This window comes from Psammomys obesus, unplaced genomic scaffold (assembly GCF_907164565.1).
Source record: "Psammomys obesus unplaced genomic scaffold, mPsaObe1.curated_primary_1811, whole genome shotgun sequence".
NCBI classification, from domain to species: domain Eukaryota; kingdom Metazoa; phylum Chordata; class Mammalia; order Rodentia; family Muridae; genus Psammomys; species Psammomys obesus.
In genome coordinates, this window is record NW_026596064.1 from 13,605,711 (window position 1) to 13,632,346 (window position 26,636).

The 26,636-nt window shown below is 45.8% G+C and overlaps 1 protein-coding gene across 11 annotated transcripts in view; it reads right to left on the bottom strand.

Annotated features, from left to right (window-relative positions):
• The window catches only part of Kalrn (kalirin RhoGEF kinase), a 575,471-nt gene that overhangs the window by 386,173 nt on the left and 162,662 nt on the right, over positions 1-26,636 (bottom strand). For 8 of the 11 annotated variants that reach the window (XM_055624991.1, XM_055624990.1, XM_055625009.1 and 5 more), the window contains exons 2-3: positions 12,618-12,692; positions 6,311-6,425 (exon numbers count right to left, since the gene is read on the bottom strand). In XM_055624991.1, coding sequence (XP_055480966.1) covers positions 6,311-6,425; positions 12,618-12,692 — 190 coding nt within the window. Of the gene's footprint in view, positions 1-6,310; positions 6,426-12,617; positions 12,693-26,636 lie in introns of those variants that run through there. The other 3 variants (XM_055624992.1, XM_055624993.1, XM_055624998.1) reach the window with 1 other exon arrangement.

The window sequence follows — 26,636 nt, forward strand, 5'->3', positions numbered from 1 at the left end:
CATGGCCAATCAAGTTACAATTAGACCAGGTTTCTGTGAGTAGCTTTCCTGAACAACATGGATGAATCTTCAACTCTAATTTTTAAGTGAAAAAGAAACTCAACTTTTGACTCTCAGGGCTCCTAACCAAATTATTAATAGAAGATTAATGGGGTACTAATGTGTCTCTTGAGAAGTTCCTCTTAGTTAGCTCAAACAAGGGAAATCAATCCCGATTACTTTTGTCGGTACTTTGAAGAGGTGCTATAATTGATATCGATATCAAAGAATAAGTGAAATTCTTTTCAATTCATTGATTGCTATTACGTAAGTAAAGGTTGCCAAGTGCTGGCACGGTACAGAGGGTAGACCAGATCCTCCTTCTGTGGCCTGGAAGAGACTGAGACCGGCAGGCACATCAGCATGAGCAGCACCTGAAATGGGGGCTGGGTGCAGAGCTGATCCCAGTCCTGTGGGCTTGCAGCCTGGGGCACTTTGGCGTGGGGGTGGGACTTCACAAGGCTACACTCCAAGTATAGGCCAGAACGCTAGAAGGCTCTTGCTTTAAATGCTAAGGGTGATGGGCAGCCAAAGGGCTCAGGGCAAGGGGAGAGTGAGGCAGGGAGGGTCAGAGAGATTCCAAGTAAGGAGGATTGAGACATAAGGACTTCCGAGTGTAGCAGAAAGGAATTCCATCGGTCCAGTTGAGAAGTTTTGCTGACATTATCACTCTCACGTTGCTGAACCCTAAACCAAGCAAAACAAGATGGGCATATGGACTATGGAAACACTGGATAAACTATACCAAAAAGGGCAAGAGGAAAATAAACACAAAGCTCCACGCAGTGGCTGTTTTCTGGGGACATGATGGAAGGGGAAACAGCTATGGAAAGCAAGAATGGAGGTACTCAGCCTCTCAAGTTTGGGGCCAGTACGAAGGGCTTACCTTACTCCCATGTTCTGAAGCACTTAGGTTTATTATATCTATTCTTTTTCAGATAGCATGCATTGCTGTGTGTTTCATACATATAATTATTTTATTAGTACTACTAATGCCTCCTTTGGGGGAGAGAACTGTGATTATCGAGAGACTAAACCTCACAACACCTTTATAAATTAAAAATTAGAGTAAGAAATGAGGAAATAACATGCCCCTGTCTCTTCCTATGCTGAATATCTTCCCCCAGTACCCCTAAGAGCCCACTGTCCACCATGCAGGGTTTTAGACGGCTAACCCGTATCCACTCATATCCGCGGGCTCCCTCACCACCTGGCTTCTGGAAGTATCAGCCAACAAAAGTTGGAGAGTGGAGGAGAAAAGAGTAAGGTCATGATATCCGGTCCCTGTGCCCTTCCCACCAGGGAGTGACCATCCACAGGTAGCATCTCTTCCCCACACCCACAGCTCATCTCTGGAGCCTCTCTGATCCTCCCAAGCCCTGCCTCTTCATGCCTAGAGAGACTCATCTTGCCTCAGACACTGTTTCAAATCTTGGTGGTTCCCCCAAACCTCCTCCTCAGCTGCCCCTGAAAGTCTTAAACTACACGGGCTGAGGCCACATGTTTCTTGACAGCAAGATGAGACCTGAAGCTGTATATCCGAAACCTCGCTACCCTCTTCTGCAAAGGTTGATGTGACTTTAAGGAAGGTGATAACTAACAATGGCAGTTACTGCTATGGCTTTGTGTGCCTTAGCCACGTAATAGAAAACTATTTCCTCTTCGTGACTGATGTTACCAAGAGCCAACAAAAGGACGCTTAACTGATATTGCTGAGAAATGTGTATAAAGTATGAAAGCTGCAACAGAAATGATACACCATCTACACAGGCAATAAAATAAATTCAAAATGTCTTTTAAAATGTAATCTTTAGGCAAATATAAACATAAACAGTGACCTGCTGTTGTTACTTGTCCTGTTTCCTGGCCCTTCCATCACTTTGATTTCTCCCTGTACCTTCCTTGAATTGATGGTCCCAGAACAAAGGACAGGGCACCAACAGCACTCCCTGACAGGTCCTAATCATGATGTGCTTGTGGTGGTGACACTTTGGATAGCTCCAGATTTCTCGTGCTAAAAACAGTTGGAGGAAATCCTCCCCCTCCATCTAGCTGTCTTTCTGGTTCTTTCTGCTTATTCTTGTTTATTCATATTTTTTTTATGATGCAGCACAAAGACAGTTCTGGCTTTAAGCCCAATTTATCTTTTGCTGGAATCAATAGAAGAGGTGCAAATATTATCAAACTAAGCTGCAAATAAAGGCACCGTGGTTTGACTGGCATTGAAGAATAACCCATCCTAATTCCTTGTCATCTCTCCTCGCTGATATGACATCTGCATTCCCTGACAGAACACTCAGCATCTTGGCAGAATTGCTAATAGCAGAGTCAATAGAAGGTTCAGCCTTTGGTACCTTAGGAACAGCAAAGAGATGATGGTGACAAAGCAGGATAACAGTGATGATGTAAAGGGGCGAGTTGCTATGACAGAAACAACCACCACTCACTACCTCAAGCATATGGTCAGCTCTCAATAGTCTACACAGTGGACTGTGGACAATGCCTGGACATCTGCTTACTCCCAGTGTACATTTTCAGCCCTATCTCTCAATTTTGAGGGACGCTCATCAGCTGATCCTGAGTTTTTCCTTTGCTTGCCTCTTACATACAAGTCACTGCAAGCAGAGAGCAGACCAGAGGGACAATAAAGGTTAGATAAGCGTATGAGGGGTGACAGTGAGAAAGATACCACAAAAGCATCTGATAATTCCAAAGCCTGGCTCATAGGAGACACACAACAAATGAGTGCAAGGAAAGGCTTTCAAGTCTATTCACGGCCTGTGACTTCTCAGAACAAGGTACCTAGGAGAGACTCAGGGTGTGGATGTCAGACACAAGATGAGAAAAGGCCCCAACTCAAGTTAAGAAGGATCCTGAAAGAGCAACACAGAACTGATGGGACCTATTACACTCTTGCATGATCTCTGATACCAGGCAATGCTACAAAAGTCTTGCCAAGGGTCTTAGGAGACCAGAAAGCAGTTCTCTTGGGATTGAAGGTCTAGACAAGACACCAGGCAATGAATTACTTTGAGAGCCAGAGAAGGGTGTGTCTGCTGGCTTGAGATCCTAGATTTTATGGAGTATATACTCTCCAATATCAAAGTAACCTAGAACCGAGGACTGGAAATCGACTTAGAAACACAACCCCATGTCTGATTCAATGGAGTAATGCTTGCTACGCGGCATTCCTAGAGGAGACCTGTCCAGCGTCCAGTGACCTGGCTAGAGACACAGTGCTGCTGCTGGACAGCTCCCAGGCTGGCAGGTTCTTCTCCTGAGTCCTGGCCTCTACCTTGTACCGGGGATGCAACAGAGAGACAGTAAGTTACCTGGATCCTGCCTCTCCAGGGCAGCGCCCCGGCCTCTCAAGTGGGGAACTGTTTCTCTCTTCTCCCACTGGTGTGTGCTGCAGTGCTGCCACCGTGACAGCACTCTGCCTGGTGGGTGACACTGACAAGCGTGGCGCTGCAGGGTGGACACCACTGCCCTGCACAGCACAAAGCACTGCTGACATTCCTAATTGTCAGGGCTGTTTTCTAAACAGGCTGGTCCCTCCGCTGCCCTTCCTGGTTTACCTGCCGCCAGCGCACTCAACATCTCCCCCCGTCCTTCCCCGCTATCAGTTTGGATTATGTAGAGAAATAGACAGGCTCCTCCTACTTTCCTCACTTTATACCTTCTTGCTCACCACGAATCCTCAATCTGCCTGGCATCTAGAGGCAGGAAGTGTTTGTTAAATACTAAATAAGGGCACCAATAAATGAATATCAGATGTCGCCTACAGCGTTGGGCACGCCAGCCTGTAAGAAACGCTGGATCTCCAAACTGAGGCCTCTTCTTTCAGCATCCTGGCCCATGGCCGAGGATCAGTGATTTCTTTTCATCAGAGCCACCCATCTAATCTAGCTTCATTTCCCTCCCAACGCCAGGGCAGGCAGAGGAGTAGCCCACCACAGTTCTCAGTTTTCCTACCACCCGTCACTGTCTTCAGAACAATGCTGTTGCAGACTCTGTTCTCATGAGTGATGATGTGTGAGCGCCCATCCAACACAATCAGGGCATGATTGGTGAGCACAACTGCTTGGCGGACTGCAGCTGGTGCTCACAGTCCCAGCGAATACAGGTCACAGTGGAAGGAGGCCAAGGGGTCACAGAGAATTCTTGCTACTGAAGGTAACCGCAGCCTTCCTGCCTCCCACCCACTGGGAGCTGTGAAGAGCCTGTGTGACCCCCTTCCCCCGTGGGGGGAGGACACAAGCTGCCATGCTGAAGAGCAGAGAGCAGCCAGCATGTAATGTGCCCCTCACACCAAGTGCTACCATCTCTCCTTTGTTCTCACGACCTCCCTCTCAGCCCATCTTGGGCTTCTTTTTTTTTTTTTCCCTCCCCAACAGAAATCTTTTCCTTTCTTAATTGCTTCCAATCCATTTTGTCCCAGTCTTTGCTTAACAAGTCAGAATGAAGGAAAGCGGGTTCTTCCAACTCTTGGGCTTTTATTCTAAAGAAAGAATGAGCCTGTCTGGGCTGCAGGTATGCCATGTACACTGAAGGAAGAAAAATGCATCCTTCACGTCTCCTGGGATTCTAATTTCTTCTGGTTCTAAAAGAAATAAGTTCCCCAACACACACACACAAAACCAGTAAATTGCTTCAGAGAGTGCCTTATTTCACACCTACTCGTATACTTGGAAACAGCACTTTTTAAAAACTGCTTAGCCCCAACAAGGCTAAATTACCAAGCCATACAGCACAATCATGGGCTATTTCAACCACTTCCTTGCTCTGAGTCAGATGGGACTATTACTTCTCTATACAGTCCTCCAGGCTCTTTTATTCTCCAGTTCATTCTCATGCACTCATACTTTAAAACTTCTCCGGGCATAACCCAAAGTTCCTTCACTGGTGCTTATGATCCCAGTGGATAGCATCAAGAAAAAAAGAAAAAGATCCCTTTCCACATCTGTTTGTTTACAGCCTTCTGCTTGGAGCTCTCCAGGGTTCACCCTCCCATTCAACATGTGTTTTAGCACGTGATGCTGCTCCAAAGAAAACTCCTTTTACCACCTGCCCATCAACATCCCCCAGTCCCTTCACACTTCCTCCCTTGGAGCCCTCTGCAACCCACCGCAAGGCTTGCCTCACTTGACACCTGCTTCAAGAACTTAATCAGCATATTCATAAAACATCCCAGGTCTCCTTGCAGAGGTAGAGGAGAATTTATAGCTCATCTGCCTAATTTACTAATTATCCCATAAAATGAAAGTTCTGAAAACCCAAGGCACCACATCTTATCTCCCACTACACAGGCACCCACTCTGCTCAGAGACAGAAAACACCATCCCTGCAGGCCAAGGGCAAGGACAAAGAATGAGTACCAGTGCTGCAGTCAGGACGGGTGTGTCCCAGGCAAGCTCGCAGCATCCTCCAGAGAGAGCCAACTCACATTCACTGTCAGCCAGATCCCTAAGTCTATATTTAAAATGCCACACACATTTGCCTAGGATTTTCTTAAGAGTTCTTTCTTCTGCCTCTTACATTCTAACTAGTCAAAAGGCCTTTCCCTCCCTTCTCAAGGACATAAACCATGTCTGTGGCATGTCTTCTACCAGCTACCTCTGGGGTGGCATGGAGAGTGTTTCCCAAACATTCTTTCATTATCACCCTCTGTCCTGGAGGAGCCATTTACAGCCCCCCCATCTCTCCATCAGTGAAACTTAATAACAAACATGTATTACATTTATCCACAGTGTGTGTGTGATTAACATATACAAAGTGAGATTCATGTGCTCTCACCAATAACCAATCGTAAGCAATATCACCCGGCTTGAAAAAGGAGAACCAACATTGAGCAATGTGCTGCTTCTAGATGAGTGACGCAAGACGAGTCATTTGCCCCCAAATCCAAGGGCCATACATCGATTCTGAGACTGAAAGTAATCAGTACATAAGCCAGAGTGGGATAAACAGAGGTTCTCATGAAAGTAAACAACAGCTTCCCCTTCTTCCATACAAGGCCAAGCTGTCTGCTGTTGCAGGCTCCACACCAGTCCTTGCAGCCTCGGAGTCTCACCTCTGCCTGCACTGACCACTTCCAGTTGAATCCCAGCAGGAACAATGGGAATAATGGGAATGTAGTGAACAATGACTGATGATATTCCAGGAACAATCAGAATCCAATCCAAGGGCCCCTGGCAGGCACAGCGGCTGTCTCGGCTCACTGGCATCAGCTCAGCTCCCCCTCCCCTCGGACACTTCCCCTTCCCCTTACCTTGGCACGCTGGCCAAATACGTCACGAGTTTCCGCAGGTCTTCCTGTCTTATTCTGTCATGATTGCTTCGGGCAGGGAAGGTCAGGATGGGTCCGCCTCGCTTATCACGCCCCCCTGGAGGAAGCAAGAGGAGGGAGTTTAAGAAAAGCATCCAGGAAAGTCAAGTACAGATGAAAAATAATGCAGCTGAATGTCAAAAGAAGAGGCTAAAAGTGCCCAGAGGAGACGGACGCTGCTTCAGAGCAGGTAGGAGAGACACGAAGGTAAGTTGTAGGACTTCGGGAAAGTCTCTTTGGATGTCTGCTGCCTTATCTAGGGATGATAAAAGCGATGGTGGGCACGTCACTGCAAGGACGGATGCGATGGCGGGAGGAGGCACGCTGAGGGAAGGAGTGCACCCTTGCGGACGTGTGAGGCGGTTCTTGTTGAGGAAACAAGCTGGGCGAAAGTGCTTTGTCTTGAAGATTTAACCTCCAGTCGCTTCTCTTTGCAGACTGCAGAGATGTGCGATTATGCTCCAGGAGCTGATTGCATGAGAGGTCTCACGGCATCCATCAGGACAGCACAGCTGGGAGGTTTCCAGACTCATATAAGGTACCCTGAGAGCGCTCTATCCTGCCCACAGGCCAGCTCTACCCACTGGCTGCCTGAGATGCCACCTGTCACATCGGATGGAGAAACACATGAATCTCACTGGAAATACGTATGCTCAGGGCCATGCTCAGGGCCATGCTCACTGAAAAGCACATTAAAAAAAGAAAAAGAGCGGGGAGGAGTGAACCAGAATAATGACCACTGCTTTTATTAGGACACAATTCAAGATATCTGATGTTTCTTTCCTCTATTTTCTAAACTTTCTCTTTGCCATTATTGGATAATTTTCAAACTCGTTCATTAACAGACACTGAAATTAGAAAGCAGAGCAGGTTTCTCAGGAGGACTGGATGGGGTTGAAGCTGAAGGGTAGTGGCTGTATCTCTAATGCACTGACTCTCTACTAATCAAAGGCCACCCATCCCTGAATCGTGATCCCAGGTGCCGACCTGCATCTCAAGCAGTCACTGGCATCCTCACAGTGGGGACCAAAAGGGGATGTAATGGGAGAAAGATGGGAGGCACATTGCCACAGCACCATAGCAATCCTAGAAAGAAGCCTACATCAGCTTACTTAGAAAACAATCTCCTAAAGACTGAGCGGCCCAGGTCCCGCCCAAGTGTAAGCTCAGGTGTAATGCTTCCCTCTGATCACAGCGGGTGCTGCCTGCAAGCTTGGCAGACAGTGCATCTAGAACACCCCAAAGAACAAAGAGGCTGCAGATGGAAGACAGCAGATAGATGACTCTGTGAGTCTAGTGCCTTCTGCACACGTGTGAGGACATAAGCTCAGACTTCCCAGACTACCCATGGAAAATCTGGACACCATGTTGTGTACCTATGACCCTAGCATTTGGGAGACAGAGACAGGCAGATCCTCAGTACTTGATTACCAGCTAGTGTAGCCAATCAGTGAACTAGATGAGATGAAAGCCTCCATCTCAAAAAGTAAGGTAGAGAGCAACTGAATGTCAGGGTTGACCTCTGGCCTCCGTACACGCATATATGCATAAGCACCAAGACATACACTCACCCTCACATACGTTCAATCACACATACACCTCTCTCACACACAGAGGGTTGGGGGAGGGCTGCAAGGAAGAAAGGATTAAACAAAATCAAGCCACTGAGCATGGCCAGTTCCCTCTCCATCCCAGCAGGGTGGGTTTGTGCAGATACAGGGTTGAGCTACAGGGCTCCCCAACCTGAAACCTTCCATCCTTCCAGCCAAAGTTCTTTGTATTGATCCCATTTCATCTGCCTTGGGGGAGCTACTCATCGCCCAAGCGTGGTCCACAATCCTCATGAGAAAAGGAAACAGAAGGGTTAGATGGGCATGTTCTCAGAAGCTAGAAGGATCTCAGATACCCTTCTCTGCTAGCCTTGATCTCTCACCCTAAGCGTTTTCCCTCTTGGAGGGGTGTGTGTGCATGCGTGCATGAATGCATGCGTGCATGCATGTCTGTCTTTCTTTTTGACACAACAGTTCAGGGACACCTTAAAAACAGGATATGGGATCCTGAGGGACAGAGACTTGCACGGGCAAAGATGAGTTCGGTGGGTTGGTCCCCTGTCAACATCAGACCAGTACTTATCTTTGAGACAAGAGTTCCAGATTCACAGCTAGACATAAGGATCTGAGTATGTAGAGAGCCTACAAAGGTGTGAAATTGCCTCTTGTGTCAACAAAGTTATCTCTTTGTTTGAATCAAGAGCCAAAAAAAGGCAACAGGAACAAACTTTTCAGATTGGGAAAAACAAAACAAAACAAAACAAAAAAACCAAACATGGAAGAGCAAAGAGAAAGACAAACATTATGCTGGAAAGCAGAGGACAATAGATGGAATGAGATCTCATAGTGGGTACAAGATGAAAGCTCTAACACTCAGTCGATAGGACTGTGCTGCTTTCTTTAAGGCAGGCTGCAGAACCCAGGAGGGAGAAGAAAATAAAGTCCTGGAGAAGCTAAGCCTGTCTCCAGAGCAAAATAAGAGAGCAAAGCCACCTTTCAAGGTCAAGGTAGGCTTTGGTTACCGAGGACAAAGCCAGAGAACTATCATCAGTAGAAAGTATTTCATAAAAAAAAAAAAAAGTTTTTATTTCATGAAAGTGGGGATGAAATGTGCTTCAAAGACAGGTGTTGAGAGAGCATCTGCTCTGGACCCCATTCCATTGTGGGAGAATAGAGCTAGTGAAGAATGTACATTGGGCAGAGCTGGCAAGGGTGAGAATTGTTCTGCTCTGCCAGGTGATCCCAGAGAAGAGGGATCCAGTGACACGTATTCTTCGTCAACTAGGAGGGAGAAACAGAAAGTGTCAAGAGTGAGAGAACAAGACTTTGGACTGATACATCAGAGGTCAAAATCATGGCTGGCCACAGCAGAGACAAGATAAGACCCTGGTGTCCAGAGGCTGAGCATCCATGAAGTTGCATCACTGATAACTGAGACGAATACTGACGTTAGGAGATCAGCAGAGATGAAGCATGACGCTCCAATGCCAAGGTCATTGTGCATTAGGCAGGAGGAAACACAGACAAATTAAACACATCACAGATGCCTGCTCTTTCTTCAATAGTACCAGTCACTTACGCAACACGTTCTTGCCCTTTACCTACCCATGCAAGGCTTTGGTGGTAGGAGTTACAGGATAGAGATGCAGAGACTGGGAGGGGGTTGGGAAATCTAGAAATGTCAATGGCTCTCCTTCCGTGTAGACAGGATAGCAGGGCTGGGGAAGGAGGAAGGCCCAAAGTGAGAGACGTTGATGCTTCATTGACTAAAGTAGGGGGAGGATTCACACTCTCAGGAGGCACCAGGCTCCAATTAGGGTAGCAGATGGAAGTAGCGTGGGAGGGAGGCACATCTCAGGAAGCATACCAAAAGTTAGATTCACATAACAATAGCTCTGCGGGATTTTAATGGATTCACACACATTTTTGAAGGGAATAAGGTTATTTTGCAGTTGGAAATGCCATGCAAGACTAGATGAGGTTGGTTATTGTAGGATTTTTACAAAGCCTTAAAATGTTAACGTGCTTTGATGGATAGTCCAAGTTGAGGGTGGGAAGGCTTTCATATCCAGAAACTCCCAAACTTCCTTCCCCATTTTCAAAGATCATCTTATGCAACAGGAACACACTCTGAAACGTTGGGTTCTGGAGTACAAAAGGTTGTCCCCAGGAGCATGAAGCATCACTGAGAACAGTGAAAAGAATGATGGCAAGGGATCCAAAACCAGAAAAGAATCTCCGGAAAGTGGCCAAAGGCTGGGTGTGAGCATGTGACGATCCTAGGGACACAGCGGCTCCAAAGCAGGAGGGCTGAGCAGAAAGAAGGGATTTGAGTGCTGTGAGTGGGAGGCCAGAAACCTACAGCTGTGAGCCACAGAGCAGGATGGGGCAGGACAACAGAGACACACCGAGGGACAGACACAGCCACTGTCACACACATGCCCACATGCAGAAGTGGTTGGGCTCTCCTGGACTATTCCAGATGTCTGTTGTCATGGCAACATGCTTTCACCTGGCCAAGGCGGAGAGGCTGGCAGAGGAGGGTGGGCATGGCAAATGGTCCATTTCTCTGCCTACCATGCTCCTTGCTTTGCTCTCAGAATGAAATACAACTGCCACTCTGTATTATTTAACTGGGGGTTTCTTTCTCTCTCTCTCTCTTTTTAATGTTTTGTTTCCTGACTCAGTGTGTACAGAATAGGGCAATAATTTTTGTTGCTGTTGTTGTTGTTTTCCTTTTCAGATGTAGTCAGTCATTATCTCCCAATCACCCTCAGTGCCCTTCTCAGGCACGGGAGGTCAGCAATGTTCCCTAAGCTCCGAAGCACCTGACAGTGCAAGCATGGATGAGTCAGGCTCGGCTCATTCAGGCATACACAGTGAGCGGCATACCACTAGGCCCTTTACCCTTTCTGGGAAATTCCTACCTGCCTCATCCCTGACTGACTTCCTGGCTAACTGCCTCCTACATCTTGTGGGTTTTCCCAGGCCTGGCTCAGCGCCACTCACATTCCAATTGACCATTCGTCGGAAAAACAAGCCACAAGCAATGAAACAAGGGTCCCCATGTCAGAACATGCTATGTCTTCATAGCCCCTGAATGGATGCTGAAAGGGATGGTGCCTGTCAGAAGCTATTGGCTAAGTCTAAAAGGGCCTCTGGAGGAGGGGAAGCAGAAACTAACTTGAGAAGGAGAGGAGAAACTCAAGCTGGCAGGTATGGGAAAGGCACTCGAAAAACATCTGGCATGAGATGAACAGGAACATCAGTAGGACCCAAGGTATAGGAAGAATGTCATCTTAACCAAGGGCCATAAAACAGAAGGAAGTGGGCTGTAAGCTTGTACTAGGAGTCAAGGCTAGGAGGCCCGAGGCACATCAATGCACAGGGACCACCAGGACTTCCACACAGGGTCTTTCCACAATTCAGCAAGCACTCCAAATCCTAGTTTGCCTTGAGGCCTGTCACATACATGCCTCTCTGCTGGAACTGCACCACAGGATCCTCTTCAAGGTTGTTCTACTAATGCCTCTGCATCTTTAGTGACATGACTAGGGCAAGGCAGCCTTTGGATCTCCGTTGTCTTAACAAACAGCAACACTGTGAGCAAACACCATCTCACCCACTGCTGCAGAATGCGCATACTATCTTACAAAGGCTTCTTTCTTAGCACATGCCTGCCTCCCTTCCCATACCACACTGACTTGCTGGCTTCTCTCCTCTCTGGTAAGTATGGTTTCCCTTTCCACAGAGGACCCCTTCTCTTCTTCTTTTCCTCTACGAAAGTTGTCACACATCAGTGCCTTTGGGTGAGTGCTATACTATGGAAATATGCTCAGTCCTGTCCTGTGGCTCCATGGCCATTGATTTAGGCATGAAAAACTATCCAGAAATAAAGGCTCTGTCTATAAGGCATAGCACGAAGGCCTTCTCTCTGTACTGTTCCCACTGTCACCACCCAGCCCAGGCTCAGGATCTGCCAAGTTCTGATCAAGAAGGAATCCAATTTGGCCACTAAGTTTGTGACATCATGGGAAACATACATTCTACCTAACCAAACATGCATAGCACGGTTCCAGTCAACTATTTAGATTAAACCGTAGCTGGCCTGAAGGCTGCAGACGGTTGATGCCCAAATTAGATGATGAGAGAGGCCCAGGTGCATGAGATAGGCCGGGAGAGAAGTGAGGAATAAATATTTGGGATACAGAGCAGGAAACAAAACAAACAACCAAACAAACCAAACCAAGAACAAAACTTGAGAATACAAACACTTGAGTTCCATTTGCTAAGTAAACAGAAAAGGAGAAGCCAAAAAAAAAAAAATTCCTGTTTGTGAGCCACTAAGAAACAAAAGATAAACGCTGGGGAACGTGCGGGTAGATACTCTCTTCTTACCAGAAGCTCTCAAAGTGCTGCAGTGGCCTTGCCAGGGAGGCCGAGCCAGGCACACTGTGTGGGGCGTGTGTGTGGAAGTGTCCTCCAGAGTATACAGGTGAGGTCAGAGCCCCCTTCCCTCTGCCTGTCACTGTAGGGAGGACACAGCCACTCCAAACATAACTGCTAACTCTTCTCTCACAGCGGGTAGCGAGCGCTCACATGTGCATGTACACACACGTACACACACACACACACACACACACACACACACACCCCTTCTTCCTGAGGTCTGCTACAGAGGAGTATACGCAACTACTCACCAGACACAAAGGCCACTTTCTCCTTTAGGATGGGAAGGACATCAGAAGCTTTCAAACCATCATTCCGAAAAGATCCTGTGGGACAACAGAACAGAAAGGGAATAAGGATGTCAGCGACCTACAGCTACGTCCCAAGGTCCCACCCTCGGCTTCCCACACCCATCATCTTGGCTTGTACAGGTCTGTAGCCTAGCCCAACACAGGGAGAGTGCCCATCGTGGTGGGATCAGAGGCATCATCTCTTCTCTTGGCCCTTTTCAAGAGACGGTGGTGCCAGCACCCCCCACCGAGTATAAAACTCCATTTCCCAAGGACAGCACCAGCAGCCCTGCGGTTGCTGGAGCAACTTGAAAATGACAAGATGTCTTAAAAGCCTGTTTGCGCCTCTAGTATTCAGCAGAATGTAACACGCAGAGAGCATGCAGCAGGCACCTGGAGAGTTAGTTCACTGATATCAAAGTCGTTCACAGAGCCCCAAGTGACACCTTGCACGTAAACTGTTAGACTTCATTTTACAAACGGGGAAATAACCAAACATCCGATAGCTGGAAGCAGTTGATGACGATGACCCAGAGCCACCCCCGCCCCTAATGTCACCACCGGCCCTCACAAGTCTCCTGAGGAAGTCCACTTTCTCTGTCTGGTTCTTAGAAGTCTTACTGCATGCTTGTAAAGTGCTCTCCAGGTGCTAACCAAGTTCTGACTATTAGGGGACTGGCAGCAGATGCCTGGGAACTCACTAGAACCGGAAAAGGAAGATTCATCTAGAGAAACTGCAATCCTGGACGCAAAGGACAACCCAGTATAAGGAGTGTGGGAAGAGGCGACCAGCTATCACGCGTGCACAAAACCTCAGGCTAGCCCACTGTGACCCTGGCAGTTAACACCAGTGCCTTACAGAATTCTGAAAGAGAACCACCCACACTCCTACCCTTGGAGCTGTAATTGAGGACTCCATTGTGTGTTACCATAAAGACATCCCACAATGGATCTCATAAGGCAAGCATTTCTATCAGCTCAGTGCAACAGTGCCAGGGACCTCAAATCCTGTTCTAGCGTCTTTGTCCACATGCCGTGAGGCCACGTCTGAAATCTACAAAGGAGAGTAGCATGCAGGGCAAGCTAGTTTCCATCTCTCGGTCTCTCAACATCATATGAATTTTACCAACAATCCAGGAATTAGTCCGTTGGCCCAGGGAAATGGAAATGTCACACCTTGTGCACGACCAACCAAGGAAGAGAAAGAAAAGTGTCACCAAATGCCACTGTTCAAGGTCAGAGGTCATAATCTGACCCCAGTCAAATTTCCAGTGTCTATTTCATTTCCTTCCTTTTTTTTTTCATGTTTCCCTAGTGTAGCGAACCTTTTATTCAGCAATTACATCTCCTCAGAAGTCGACACGCTATATATGATGAGGAGTAGTAATAGCTGCGGGCTCAGTGAGCTGCGGTGAAGAAAAAGGAACCGCTAGGAAGGTGAGCTGTGACTTCAAAGACCATAGCCTTGTATTATAGCTCTGCCTTTAGTTTCCTAAGATAGGTACTGTTCAAACCTTATCTCCCACACAAAGAACTATTACCTCTCATGAAATAGACTAATTAGCATCAATAATTACAAATTTCACAAATAGTTCCTGCTACTTGCTTTGTTTTGCTTTCTGTCTCACACAGAAAGGAAACACTTTTAGTTTCTCAACTGTCTTTAACTCATGAACTGTTTGTGGGAAATGACATTGATATCAAAACAGCTTATTTTTACAAGTGAAATACATTTTTCTCAGTCTTCAAAAATTCTCCTTGCATCGGTATCCACCTAAAAAATAACTTCTATCCTGTCTTTTTCAAAGTAACCCAGGCCTGGTGGTGCAGGCCTTATTACCCCAGCTAGTCAAGACGTCAAAGCAGGAGGATTATCAAGGCCAGCCTTAGCAACTTAGTAAAAGGATTGGGTATGTTATGTCCAAACCACTCTCATCTACAGAAAGAGAGGCCCTAGTCTCATCCTTCCCTATCTCTTTCTTGTCACTTCAAGGCCCAGGAGCTGTAGGATGGCAAATAGGTGCTCCATGTAGCCAGTGGTCACAGGCTCTGTAAGTGCCAGCCTGGAGCTGGCCTCTTCCACTTCCCAGGCTTCCGTTTCCTGGGCCAGAGGCCTCCCCAGCCAGTTCAGGCTACTTTGGGGCTGTGTGCCTGATTATGTGCCCCGTGCTAGAACTCCCAAAGCACCGAGATTTACTAAATCCATTACGAGGAAGTCATCATTCCCAACAGCAGCAACAAGGTTTTTCACATTATAGAAGCATTTGTTTGGGGGGTCTTTTTAAACAAAAGTTCCCTTAGTGGCCTAAATTTGTTTTTCATTTGCCACAAATAACTTTTCAACAATACATGTATTATGTAAAGCCGAGCAGAGCTAAACTAATTAGCCCAGGAGCTCAGAAATTGGTGACCTTGCGTATAAACTCTATTTGCACTGGCTGAAGAGCCTATGCATCAATTCCCCCAGGGAGGTTGTGAAACCAGCTGTTAGAATACATAGTAAAGGGTAAGTTCAACGACCACTAACTCAAACAGGACCAATGGAATCGGAACATGTTTTCACAATCAGGTACACATCCTGGTAGACTCCTGGTAGGTGGTCAATAAATATATGATGAAAGAATAAATGACTGGATGAAAGTTAGCTCTTCCTAAAGTGAGGTGGATGAGAGGTCAAAAGCGTCACTGTCATATAAACACAGTATATGGTAGATGATATCCATGGTGTCTCTCGGCAATAATGCCCTGAGCCTTTTAAAGTTCCTTCTTCATATTTATCAACCTTCTCGATCTTCTCACTAGTAGATCAACATGTTTTGGATGTATCGGAAGCAAATTCTTCATTCAGTCTCAGTGTGCCCTGTAAAAACTAGAACTGTAAAATTCCCCTGGCTTGCTGGCCTGTTCTTTCTTAGGATCAGTTGGAGAGTACAATTTCTGCGGGTAGACCAGGTGTCAAAGTGGAAGAAAAGTGACAAAGAGGTTCTATAAGTACACTGCCTTGCAGGAGGCAGCTTTCACCACAACTGTTATTTCTGACACAGAGTGTATCTGATAGCATTATTAGGCTGTGAACATTAGCCCAAGGGTAGACCTCCTTCAGACAACCTTGCTGAAACAGTGGATCCCTCACTACCTCTAGAGAAGGCCCGAGCAGAAATAAAGGTCCCTAACTCCTTGTTTCCCCTATAAGGAAAAACAAAACAAGTCAGCAGGAACCCTTGTGGACCCGACCCAATGTGGGTGTTGTGCTTTCTCTTAAGGACAAAGGCACGCTTGGCTAGCTTTCAGTGCTAAACCCACTACACTCATGTCCTGCTGCTGTCAGAATTACAAGCCTGCTGTTCTGTTCATTAGCAAAGCTGAAAATGCTCTGCATCTATTAAGGAAGTAAAAATTACCACCATCATCCCCCACAGGACACTCGAGTTGAGGGTCTCCTCCCAGCCCTGTGTCTGTTCCTCACTGCCCGGTACCTCAAGCAACAGGCTCACATTGCTGCCTGGTTTTTCTCACATTTTCCTCCTCACTGCTCCTCGAATGTAAAACACCAATTGTCCTCACTCTGGCACCCAGCCTACACTTCTGGCCCTAAGGAAAAGAAGGGCGGGGGCCTTGTGCCATGGCCCCTGCCCTTGATTTCTTGGGCCTGGGAAAACAGTGACTCCCTTAAGGAGGCAGTGTGCTTGGGCTCTGTGCCAATCTCCTTCAGAAAGCAAGCCTGATTGAAACAAACACAGAAACAAATAACTGAGTGAGCATTTGGTGAATGTTCAAAGGTGTAAGCTGCCAGGAAACTCATAGATTGCTCTTATTTCCTTTTGGTTTTCAGTCACACTTTCACAGTTTTCACTTAATTTAAGAGTGACTGTGTAAGCTTTCCAATGTTGCTCCAAGTGGGTCTGAGCCCTACCCCTCCACCAAAATGGCAAAATTCCTCATTCTCTGGTCCCTGCCTCTTTCTTTCTATTCCATTGCATTGTACTCTGTGCAGCTGATGTCCTGTTTTGATAACAACCCATTGTCCTATTGGCATACCTGTCTATCTCTGCTTGGAAGCCCCTGGAGAACAAGATCCACTTCTTATTTGTCTTAGTATTACCCTAGCCTAACACAAGCCTACCTAACGCATAATAAATACTTAATAAGAACTCATGTTTGAATGACCCTGGGAAGAGGGAAACATCAAAATCACACTCAAGCCAGTGCTGGCTAAGTGAGTTCTTAGGGTGCTCAGGAGCAAGACAACTTATTTTGGGCATCATTAAATCAGTGACTTGGTGTCACTTTGAAATAATAGCTAATTACCTAATAGATAGCCCTATAGTCTTGCTCATCAAAGAAATGGCCATCACCTACCATGTAAGACTTGCTAGAAACTCAGGATCCCAGGTCCCATTCAAGATCTACGGAATTAGAACCTGCACTGGAACCAGGTGACCTTCATTACATGCTGTGAGGCAAAGAGAGCTCCAGAGAAACTGCCTTCATTTAGTCCAATCAAGCTTTTTACTATCAGCTCTAAGCCTGCTCTGTCCCCTACTGACCCACCATGAGAAGAGTCCTGCCCCTGCCCAGGGTTTCATTGATTCAGGGCTTAGCAACAGTCTGTCACTTACATTTCATGCTGGAATAAAAGATTATTCAGGAGATGTATTAATAATCCATCTTCCAGGCCACGGAGACTGGAACATGTCTTGTTTGGGGGAAGCATGAACCTTTAAAATCATGCCCATCCAGTGCTTAGAATCTGGTACCTTAACCCATTCCCTCATCCAGCAAATGTCTTAATTTCACAACAAAATACTGTTTATTTTTTACAACCCATCTTCTTGCTCTCATAAATATTGTCACTGGTCATATTTACAGACCAAAATACCATCTTTGAGATGATCCTAGAGGACAGACATCCAGTTTATGCTCCTCTATCCCAGCTGATCCCTGACCCACAAAACCTTGAACAAGCAATGTTGGACAAGGAACAGGAAAAGGAAAGATGCCCACCCAGAAAGCTGCATATCCCACAAACACATGGTACTCATCTCATGAACTGCTCCCTCTCCCCAGTAAGGAGAAGACCCAATTTCTGCTCTCTGGTAATTATATAGCCCAGAATACCCAATGTTCATTTCCCCCTAATATTGGGTATCTATCAGACTATGAATGAAAGACAAGATCCTGGGATTCAGATAAGAACTCCATCCTCCAAGCCCACCCTCCACCTAGCCACACCATATCTGTGCTCTCCAGACTATGGGTGTTATCAGTCCAGTATCCACACTACTGGACAAAGGGTATTGACCATCCCTGAGATGCCCGACCAGAAACATGGCATCCTAGACATTCATCTCTCCATCACACTTTTCAATTCAGACGTTCAATTATGGTGACTCTACCTCCTAAATCCATCATTTCTGTGTGGTTTCCCTGACCTCTCAATCAAGTTGAGCTGTCCCCAATTGTTCCTTATCATTGTTGGATGGCATTTCTGTGTTTTCATTTCACTCTCCTGACATTTCTGGAGGAAAGATCTCGTCATACTCACTGTTCTACCTCCACACCTAGTGGAATGTCCCTCACACAAAAGGGACTTAGGGAAAAAAATCAAGCCAAATTAACGGAACGTGTACCAGTTCAGTGAATTCAGTGGTGATCCTGAGGTGGGTGGGTGGTCAGGACAGGCTTGCCCAGGAAAGCATCCAGACCAGTGTTTAAAAAAGGGAAGGGCAGAAGACAAGAGAGGGAGCCACCTGGGCATTGTACCATGGGTGTGTAGAGTTTACCTGCTGGAAAGAGAAAGAGTAGAGAGTATAGCAGGTGGAGCGGACAGTGCTGTAGCTTGAGTCCTGGGAATTGCTCCTCATGGAAAACTGTATGTGCCTTGGGAGTCACAGAGAATTAGGCTGGGCTGCATCGAGCCATAGAGCAGGGAGGGAAAGGAGTGGCTGGCAGCTCCCAGAAGAAAGCTGTAGCTAAGCACAGGGCTGTACCCAGGAAGCTCTGACATCAACCTCCAGGCCATCCCTGATCTGTGGTTGACGCCAGGAGAGATTCAGACACATGTTAAAAGTCTCTGACGATCTTCCCCTAAGTTCCAACGGAGCCCATTTGGATGACTGTTCTGAGTTACTTCCAGGAGCTAGCCAGGCTAACAGCAGGGGAGGCTGCAGTCCCAGCACCCGGGGAGGCAGAGGCAGGCAGATCTCTGAGTTTGAGGCCAGTCTGGTCTGCAAAGCTAGTTCAAGACAGCCAAGGCTACACAGAAGAACTCTGTCTCAACAAACAAACAAACAAACAAACAAACAAACAAACAAACAAACAGGAGATTTCTGCACGGTCCCCCTCCTGTAGAGTGAATAGATGGTTTAGAAGAGACACTGTAATGGGGCAGAGAACCTATTAGCAGTAGAGGCAAAATTTCCATCCCCCTTGATCTTCTCTCTCCTATGTTAACATAAGAAAAGAAAAGGGGTGAGGCAGAAATGGGGGTGACAAGAAAAAGAGTGAGAGCTGAAGAGAAAGATACAAGTGTGCACTCAGAAATGGAGCAAGTGAGGTTCTTTCTGTTTTGTTTTTGTTTTTTCTTTCTTTTTCCTTACAGATGTGAAGAAGCTATTGAGGAAATGGCCTGTTAAAAAACTGCAGCAAATATAAATATGTTTCTTGGAGCTCTCTTTAAGACAACTACCACTGAGGCCGGAAGTATGTGCCGAGAAAAGTACATCTGGCAGAGAGCGGCAGGAGATATGTGTCAACAAAAGAACACAGCCCAGCACGGAGTCCCCCCAGGCCTTTCCCCAGCCTGGAAATGCATCCAGCCTGAGTGAGGCCCATCCATCTTCCTCATCCTCAACACCCACAAATGCCAAACAGTCCTGGAGACATCCGTCTCCCTACCCTGTGGGTATGATGGGAAACAGTGGGGCAGAATTCTCCTCTCTGGCTGTGAAACTCCTAAGCAAAGGTCATTCAGGGTCTTCCGCTAGAGCGCTCTCAGTATACATGGAAAGGAAAACAAAGGGCTCCTCTCTGACAGTTGTTAAATACTGAGTTTTCTTGCATGATCAGGCCTGTACAACGTGAAGCAGTAGCCAGGGACTCGGCAAGACAACCAGGGGTATACAGCCTTTATGAAAAGGAGAGGTGATGTTTCTCTTCTCCTAACTCTGACACGTCCTTGAACATGAGGAAGACTTTGTGCACAATGGAAGGGCAGCATGCCTGCCTTCCCTCAGCACCTTCTCTAACTTTCCACCTCACCAGGCTCCTCCAGCTCCTCCTGTCACGGGCAGGTTGCTCCTTATTCCCACTGTTTACTGTCACACCTGGCTCTAGCTCAGCTCCTGAGGGTTGGACCAGACACTTATCTGAGTAGCTTTATGGCCTGGAGCACAGCTAGGGTTTAATGGCAGGGACTGAGACCTTCAGACCCACAGTGCCATGGAGCCTTCCGCACTGAGGCATTGACTGCTGTGCCTTTTCCTCCTGTGCATCCTTTCTGCTGGCTCCTACCTCCACTTTTTTTCTTCCTCCTCCTCCCATGCTTCCACAGGAACTCTAATTGCAGCCAATTTCAACATTAACTTCTAAAGTCAATATCAGATATAAAGGCCTGGCTAATGGGCTATTTTTGCAGAGCAGAAATGTGTAATACTTGCCACTGCTAAATTAGCTCTACTAAAGATCACTAATAATTAGCACTTTAAACATGTGGGTAACACCTCTCTAAGCCCGGCTAATGAGCAAACTGTTTCTGTTTATTCTTCACAGGACTTAATATTATCTGGATCTGAGACCTCACTGTAATTCACACGGGCTCACTCTCCCTCCCTTCCCCTGAGAATTTGGCATCCTTTAGTGTGATGCAAATACTAGAATGTGACTAATTCAGAAGTGCCTCTGTCCATATATCACCCCCACCCCCCATATCCTAACTGTTCAGGTTATTTAAAGTGCTCATGCTTCATGGTAGGAGTGGAGTGAAGGAAATACTTCCTATCATTTTCATATCACTGGATAATGTACCTGGAATGGGTACATTTTACACCAGACACGAGGCTGCTGGTGATGAATGCAAGTCAGCTATTGAATATTAGTGAAACATTTGCTACTATATTTATAGAGAGCTAAAAGGCCTATGTTGTAGAAGTTTGGGCATGCAAAAGGCTTGCTTTGCTCCTTAGGACTCTCACTCTTAGTTCCCCTCCTCCTCCTCAGCAAGAATACCAATTACTAACTCTAAAACCAAGCCTTGACTATGTCATAGCTCAATCAGACATTACAACCTGAAATGGCCTCTTCATACTCTCTTCTCCTACCCTTACTCCATGCCCTGAAATGTGGACATGGTGTAGACAGCAGCAAAGCAAACAAAACAAAAGCAAACCAATGATGACAACAACCCAGCAGCCATCTGGGCAGCTCAAGGCAAGAGACCCTCATGGGAACTGCACAGAGCAGTCCCGATGCTCAGCCTAGGGCTTTCCCCTGCCCTGCCTCCACTGTTTCAGGCTGCTCCATGCTCCTGTATTATGTCCCATCAGTGTCACAGGAACATACCAGCACAGGCTGGACCCAGGAATCAGGGTGACAGCAGTAAGCAGGTTTACAAAACTGCAGCGCAGAAGCAGGTGAGAAGGAATACACCCAAGCCTCCGCCAGCACTGGAACCCTTGCAAACCACAGCACCCGCCCCTTTCCCCGGGCAGACATGCCGCTGTCCTCGGTTCTGAAGTCGCGTGCAATTGCTTTTCGGTGTGGCTGCTGTCTGAGCTGTCCCAGGATACGGGGACCAGATGAGAAGGGACGGGATGGCGTATCTTAAAGATCAACAAATGTAACAAAATTCTGGAAGAACATAGGCAAATGAGGATTACTGATTACTGCAGAGACTCAAAAGGCTTGGCTTGGTATTGCTTTCAAAAAACTACAGAGAACAAGAAAGGCCTGTGTGTTGCACACACACACACACACACACACACACACACACACACACACACACTCAGCCCCCATGGAAACAAAGTGGTGCAAACTCTGTATGTCACCTAACACATCTCTGGATTTATAAATCCACAAGTTCATTGTATCCCAAGTGGGTGGGTTGGCCCTGAAACTATTCCTACAATTTTAAGCAAATTTTAAATCTCTCCTGAAGATTTTTGTCTTGGCCACCTAAACATGCCTCATTAAGTTTAACATTTATTGAAAAATGTATATGTGTCAAACAAGGTAACCATTAATGTGTGAATAATATAAGGTTCCTGAGGGCAAGGAATTTTTGGGTTAGAGGGAAACCCAGACATGTAATTTCAATATCATATAAGAAACACATTATAGAGGTATTGGGGAAATATTGAGAAATGTACAAAAGGATAACAGGCCAAAACTCCAGATTAAGAAGAAACATATCAATGAAATAGCAGTAAGTGGAGCATTAGCAGGGTCCTCATTTGGGCAGGACAGTGGTGACTCTGTTGGTAGCATCTCAGAGACAGGAAGGCAGTGAAGTCAAAGCAGGTTTTCCTGTGACCTGAACCTTCTCCAAAGTAATAAAGATTGAGTTAATATCTGTTAGAGATAAGGGACAAAAGCTTCCCCGTGGAGCTGGCATGACCGGAACCCAGCATGAGCTGGAGAGTGGCCAAGATCAAGCTAGAGGCCAGAAAGCATCCCAATGTTAATGAATGGAGTAACTCACAAGGCTAGAACAAACATGGGTGCCTCACCTTCCCACCACACATCTGTAGTCATACTGCTTACAGGGTCCTAGCCACATGCTTCTCTGAATTTCTATTTCCACAGTCCTATGTGCTAGCCTTGTCTCGTCTTTCCTAACTCATGTCCACCATGTCCCTATGAATCTGGTCTTCCACACAAAGACATGTCCGAGAAGTACGACAATATACACTGAAAGCAGGACCACTGTCTAGGTGAGGAAGCCCCAAGGTCACCTGTAGGTCATCACAGGAAACCATAACTGCCTTCAGGGGGGAAAAGATTAGGAGCTTGAGGGAGCCCGTGTCCAATGGGTCTTTCCCTTGGCTAGCTTTGAACTATCAGGCAGTAGTGAATAGGGAAGGGGAGGGGTCATAGAAAAGAAATAATAGCAGTTAAGTTGTTCTTCATATAAAACACATGCTTCAGACCCAAACATCTGCCTGCTACCAGAAGCATCAACTCGCAAGTTTTTCTGATTCTCTGCTGTATGCTCTCTGAGGATGATCTCCTTACTGTCGCCAGTAATCTGGGCAGAGCACCTGCAGGAAGCCAGACATCTGGTCTACTTTGTTCCTACAACTTCCTAAAAGAAGAGCCAGTCCTTAGCAGAACCAGAAGGCCTCACGGTTTCTCTGCCCGTTGATGAATGTTTACATGTGCTCAGCACACAGCCTACATGCTAAGATCAGATCAGTGTGAGATAGTGGAGTTAGGATATTTTACACAGCTTCATGCTACTGAGAAGTCAGGAGTGGGCTACATGCTTAACCACAGAGGATTGGTTACGTAAGCAGAGATCTATGCACTCAAAGCAGTCACTGACTATAACACTAAGAATAACTTCAAAGTATTTTGCTAAAAGAAAAACATTTTACAGAATAGAAGGTATAAGCTGATCCATTCACATAAATATACAGATAATGCACACAGTGGTTATTTCTGAAATGTGTTATTATTGCTAATTTCATTAATGCTTCTTAAAGGTTTTTCTCGGTTTAATTTTTATTTATTGTCAGAACTGGGGAAAAAAGCAAACTTCTTCATTTGTATGTTAATCTTTCATATCAGGATCTCTAAACTTTCACACAGTTTAAAGGTTTAATAATTAAGTTGTGGCTATGATAACATCTGGGAACAGCATTTCAAAGACAAACATTTAAAGCTGAGGACAACTGTTATACATCTGTTTGCTCTGATCAATTCTGTGGCAAATAAAAAAAATGTACCATTTCTCATAGATACAGCTGTTCCCCAGCAAACTTTTCATTAAATACCAAATATTTGCCATGGATGCAAACAGAGCTTGCTCCAAGAGTGTGAGATGTTGAGGATGCAATAAAATCCACATGTTTCCGTTTACAAGCCACTTGTCATGGTGAATGGCTGCTAATGAGCCTCTAGGTGCATGCTATGTGTCCATGCAGGATTTTCTACTATCTTCTCAACTAAAAGAATAAATGCATGAAAACGCTTAAACATGTTTTAGAAAAAGATAAATAATGGTTGAGCTCGCCCTACTAGATTTTAGAGGATATTTTCAAAACTTTTTAAGTTATTAAAAGGTGGGACAGAATCATGCATGGTAATAACCTATAACCCCTGCCCAGATGTGGCCCGTGGCAGCCCAGTATCCAAGTGGGTTCCCTAGTAAGGGAAACAGTTCTCTGACATGAACTCAGTGGCTGGCTCTTTGATCACCTCCCCCTGAGGGAGGAGCAGCCTTGCAAGGCCACAGAGGAGGACAATGCAGCCAGTCCTGATGAGACCTGATAAGCTAAGGTCAGCTAGAAGGGGAGGAAGACCTCCCCTATCAGTGGACTTGGAAAGGGGCATAGGAGGAGATAAGGGAGGGAGGGTGGGGTTGGGAGGGAATAAAGGAGGGGGCTACAGCTGGGATACAAAAATGAATAAACTGTAATTAATACAAAAAATTAATAAAAAAAATAAAAAAATTTTAAAAACCTAAAAAAATAATAAAAGGTGGGACAGGCAAAAGTAATGTCAACCATTTAACACAAAGTTGTCTACATACATTTTTAAGATTATAAACAAAATTAACCAGGAAAATGAGCTTCTGGAGAACATAGCTGTAAGAAACAGGAGAGAGGAGCTAGAAATACTACTCACTGTTTGAAAGGCATAGAAAGATTATGAATATGCATTTCAGAAAAAAAAAAGAAAGCAGATAAGAAATGTTTGAAAAAGTAGACTAATTAATAATCAAAGAAACACAGTGTAAACAGTGAGACAGCTTAAATCATAAACTTAAGACTTCGAGAAGGCAAGGATCCTCAGTGTTGGCTTGGGTGCAGTCACCTCCCTGATCCTCTCCCTGTCAGAGGAAGCAAAACTTCCCCACCTCTCCACATGGTAGTTTTGTATTGTGAGTCGAAGCTGTGACACCGAGCGTAACAAATAACTGGTGATCTCTCCTTTGGTGTCCACCCCAGGAGCCAAGGAAGGAGAATCTTAGCTAGCATGAGCTAGATGACAATGGAGTAGCAGTCAGCCCTTCAGATTCTAAGTCATTTTTAATCTCACAGAGGTAAGCCCCACCGTCTGTAAAGTAAACGTCAGGATATGGATGACGCGGGCAGCCTGTGTGTCAGGTGGGATCAGGTAAGACTGCTCAGGTCAACTACTTTTTAACTTCTGAGCTGGGGCTTCAATGCAGTCTCAATATCTATAAATGACTGCACTTCTGGGCTGTGGGGTCAGGGGATAACTGATTGTCTTCCTTACACTTTTCTATGGTTTTTAACTTTCCACCTTGAAATACAGCAAAACGATTTTTTTAAAGTGCCTAAAGACAATATAAATAGTAAAGATGTACAGCAGTGTGTATCTGTCATCTCAGCAGTCAGGAAGCTGAGGTGGGACCATTGCAAATGTGAGGAGAACCTAAAGACAAACAAACAAAACTGTCTCAGAAAAGGAGAAGGTGGACAGAAAAGGAGAAGGAGCAGGAGGGAGACAAGAAGAACAAAGGGAGGGAGGCAGGAACAGGGTACAAACTCACATCTATTTTTCCCTACCTCCTCTCTTCTAGATGTTCCCAAAGGCACAAAACTAAACAAACAGGATCACAACAAATAAAAACCTTCTGCATAACAAAGGAAAGGATGCTCTGGGGAACGAAAGGAGGCGTTTCCAAACAGCACCTCTCACAGGGGGTTACAATCTGGTAAGGCGCCAAAACACTGAAAAAAAAAACAACTGATGCTAACATGGAAAATAGGCCTAAATAATATTCCTCAAAAGACATACAAATAGCCAACAGGGATATACCACTCATGAAGGAAGTGCAAATCAAAATCATAACTAAGTACCACCTTGCTCCAGTGTGAATGGCTACACTCAGAAGAACCAAAGTATATGAACAAAAGTATATACATGGCACAATCTGGAGCCAATGGATTATTAAATAACATTAAAAAAAAAAACTAAAGAGAGCAAGTACTGATCAGGATTCAGAGAAAAGGAATGCTTGTCTATTGTTGCTGAGAATGTAAGTCAGTCTAACCCCTATGAGAAACAAGGTGGAAGTTCCTACAAGTTTTTAAACATGATCTGCCCAATGACCCTGGATAGAAATACAAAGGAGAGCATGTCCAAGAAACACCTGCCTTCCTGTGTCCATCACAGTATTGTTCAACAATAACCAAGAAATGGAAGCAAGCTGCGCCCATCAACTGATGGCTGGGTAAATAAGATGTAGAGCATGTTCACGATGGAATATTATTTGGCCATGAAAACAACGGAACCCTGTGATTTGAGGAATATTATTTGGCCGTGAAAACAACGGAATCCTGTGATCTGAGACAACACAAACAGAACTGAGATCACTACCAAGTGAGATAAACCAGGCACAGAGAGACAAGAACCAAATGGTCACATGTGTTGATTTCCGGGAAGAGGAGTGGAATGGCCATGAGCAGAAGAGAGCGAAGAGAAAGCGGAGGGAAGAAGGGGCGAGTGGCACTAAGGCACAGCGGGGCAGGAACAGTCAGTTCTGCTGTGCTATGTTCAGCAGAACATATGCTCGCTTCCAGAAGCGAGAAGAAAGGCATTTGAAAGCTCTCGCCATACAGAACTGGTAAGCAGTTTCAGGAGAACGCATTTAGCTGATTTTAAGCAACATACAATGAGGACCTGTGCTGGAGCATCACATTCATTTGTGAAGCTCTACATATCGGTTACATTTCATTTTGAAATGTGATATACTCCTCCTCATGTTTGGCTTCTTTGTCTCCATGCCCTCTT